The sequence below is a fragment of the Hydra viridissima genome, unplaced genomic scaffold, assembly GCF_058129835.1.
Source record: "Hydra viridissima isolate aposymbiotic clone 2 unplaced genomic scaffold, HvirCarnegie_v1 scaffold_4, whole genome shotgun sequence".
NCBI lineage: Eukaryota > Metazoa > Cnidaria > Hydrozoa > Anthoathecata > Hydridae > Hydra > Hydra viridissima.
In genome coordinates this window covers 15,163,461-15,166,077 of record NW_028324303.1, presented here as the reverse complement: position 1 = coordinate 15,166,077, position 2,617 = coordinate 15,163,461, and the positions used below count along the sequence as shown (strand labels likewise).

Sequence of the window (2,617 nt, the reverse complement as noted above, 5' to 3'; positions counted from 1 at the left end):
CACTCTGTTAACACGTGCTATCTGATTTATTGCTCTTGTGTTATTTTTAAATCAAAAATTGCATGTAACCTAGGAAAATAACATTGTTTTGATCAGATCTTCCGAATCAATCAATTCAAAGAACTGACTTAAAAAAGGATTTACAAACATATACCTGGTAATATTGCATAAGTTAAGGTTTGAAATTATAATAGATCTATTTTTTTATTAAACTCAAAGACTATAGGAAAATATATAAAAAAACTTCAACTTTTATTTGATGCGAAAAATATTTCGATAAGTAAACACTATAGTGTTGATGTAAAAGTATTTATAGAAGAATTAATCTTCGTGGGTTTCGTAAATTTCATAAATCAATTTTTGTCATGTAAATCAGTTTTAGATCTTCTATTGACCTACAAAAAAAAACCGTGGTCACCAAAGCAGACCAGGCTTAAAGTTTGTTTGCTTTGCTTAAAGAGTTTCTTTAAAGGTTATTTTTTCAGTTTCGTATTTTGAGATAAGTTTATTGAGTGTGAAATGTCTTAGCAGAGCGTACGCCGGACTTTTGGAGAAGAGCTAGAGATTCTTTCATTAGAATTAGTAAGAAAAGTCTGAAATTTTCGATAGTCCAACTTTTCAGTTAAAAACGTTTACAAAATAAATAATTGTTTAAAATCTTATAAAATAAATAGCTGTTTAAAAGGTTTTTTTTTTAAAAAAAAAAATAAAGTTAAACATAAACTTTAACAATCTTTGAATTTATAATTCGATTTATATTTCAAATTCGAGATCTAAAAGCAATTCTTTGATGGCATCGTGAATATTTTTATTGTCTTTAGCGGACACTTCTGCGTGCTTCGTGTTTATCATGTGAAAGTATTTTGTTAATTCGTCGTAATTTTTCAAATCTGTTTTATTTTGAAGAATAAGAATCGGAGATCTCCCATTACGAAGATTGTTGATATCAGCGACTGTTTCTACAACTTTTGCGAAGCTTTGCTCGCTGTTTCCGCTATACACAACAATAAAAGCGTCTGCTTTACTAACCTCTTCTCGATAAAGTCCAGTAAACATTTGATTTATTTTTCCATTAAAATCACGCAGTTCTAAAACTATTTCTTTTACAGAATTGTCTTTTCTTAAAAATATTCTTGACTTATAAACTTCTGAAACTGTTGGTAAATAATCGTTGCAAAATTTTCCATACAAAAATTGTTCTAAGACACTCGTTTTGCCAACACCTGGCGCGCCAAGAACAAGCACCCTTAAAGTTTTGCAGCAAATTGTTTGTCGAAATCTATTGCGATGGTGGAATAAATGTTTTCCTGTCATCTTCTTCGACGTAATAAATTTTGCTCCCAATTTCCTCATCTCAAGTATTTTTATGATTTATCTGAAGTATTGTCACCGTGTACTCTAATTTGAACCAAGTTCTGATTTTTATAGGGTTTATTATCAATAAATGGTTGAATATGTCGTCATAAGTTCCGATAGATCTACCAATATAGTGACAATATAAGGTAATTGTCAACAAACAAAAAAAGGTTGCTATTGCGCATGACTATACCATAAAATTTAAACCCCTCTGCTGGAGATCTTAACAAAGACGAGAATTAAATTCTTTAATTGTTTGATAAGAAAATTTGTATCTGATTTCTTTGACTAAAGATAAAAGTTGGTTTGTAATTTTGCAAAATCTTTTTAATCTTTGCGATTTTGGCGCAGCCGACGATTTGTCAATCGAACCGAACGAAGGTTTTTGCTGTTTAAAAACGTTTTTTTTTTGCGGTTAGGCGAGAAAATAAGATTCTACAGCGTTCACTTTTGAATAAAAGAACGCCGTTTGACGCAAGAGGAAATCTTATTGCTTTAAAAGCAAAAAGGATTGAGTTTAATTTAAGTTTTTTTTTTGCAGGTGTCGTGATTGTCAGGTAATATACAGAGCAGTTGTTAGTTTACACGAAAAATCAACTTAAAAATACAACAAAATTCTTCTTCGTGGCAATTAACTTAATTTTAAAGTCAGATTAGATAATCCACTTAAACCATTAAAGGAAAATTTTCTTTTAAAGCAAAAAAAAGTAAATCGCATCAAGTCTTTTTTAAAATATTTAAGAAATCAATCTATGCAATGATAATCACTTTGGTAAAAAGTTCTTTTATACTTTCATATAATAAAATTTTTAAATAATTTTGAAGCTATGCTAATTACTTCTGCTATCAGTAATTAGCACGCTGATAAGTGGTTAGCGGATATGGTAAAAGTTGCGGAATTCTTAGTTGATATACGATATCGAAACTGGATATGAGCTTTTAATAGACGCTGCTATTCGAATTTTAAATTTACCTTCTTTTTTTTGTTTCTTAAAAGGATTCCCGCCAATTTTTTTTATCTAATTTTTTTAAATCATTTATACAAACACTTGATTCTTTCTTGACTTGATTAATCAGTTAAAAAGAGTTTGAAAATATAAAATGGTGTAGAGATATTGCAAATAAGAAGGAATTAATGCAAATTAATTGTTTAAATTAATGTATAAAGCCATCTTGTTTATTTAATACGCGTAGGCTGAATAACTTTCCCAAATGCTTTCCAATAATTGGTTTACTCTGATCGCTCGCACCTTTGTTTATT

General features: G+C 29.3%; 1 protein-coding gene across 1 annotated transcript; it reads right to left on the bottom strand.

The window, feature by feature from the left end:
- Nucleotides 1-605: 605 nt before the first annotated feature.
- On the bottom strand, nucleotides 606-1,652 carry LOC145183694 (GTP-binding protein drn-1-like). Its single transcript, XM_080059135.2, has one exon. It carries the CDS (start codon nucleotides 1,351-1,353, stop codon nucleotides 754-756), a length of 600 nt encoding a protein of 199 aa, XP_079915261.2. The 5' UTR covers nucleotides 1,354-1,652; the 3' UTR covers nucleotides 606-753.
- Between the last annotated feature and the right edge of the window lie 965 nt (nucleotides 1,653-2,617).

Coding starts and splice junctions, on each gene's coding strand:
- LOC145183694 (XM_080059135.2), bottom strand. CDS start 1,353: ATGAGGAAATTGGGAGCAAAATTTATTACGTCGAAGAAGATGACAGGA.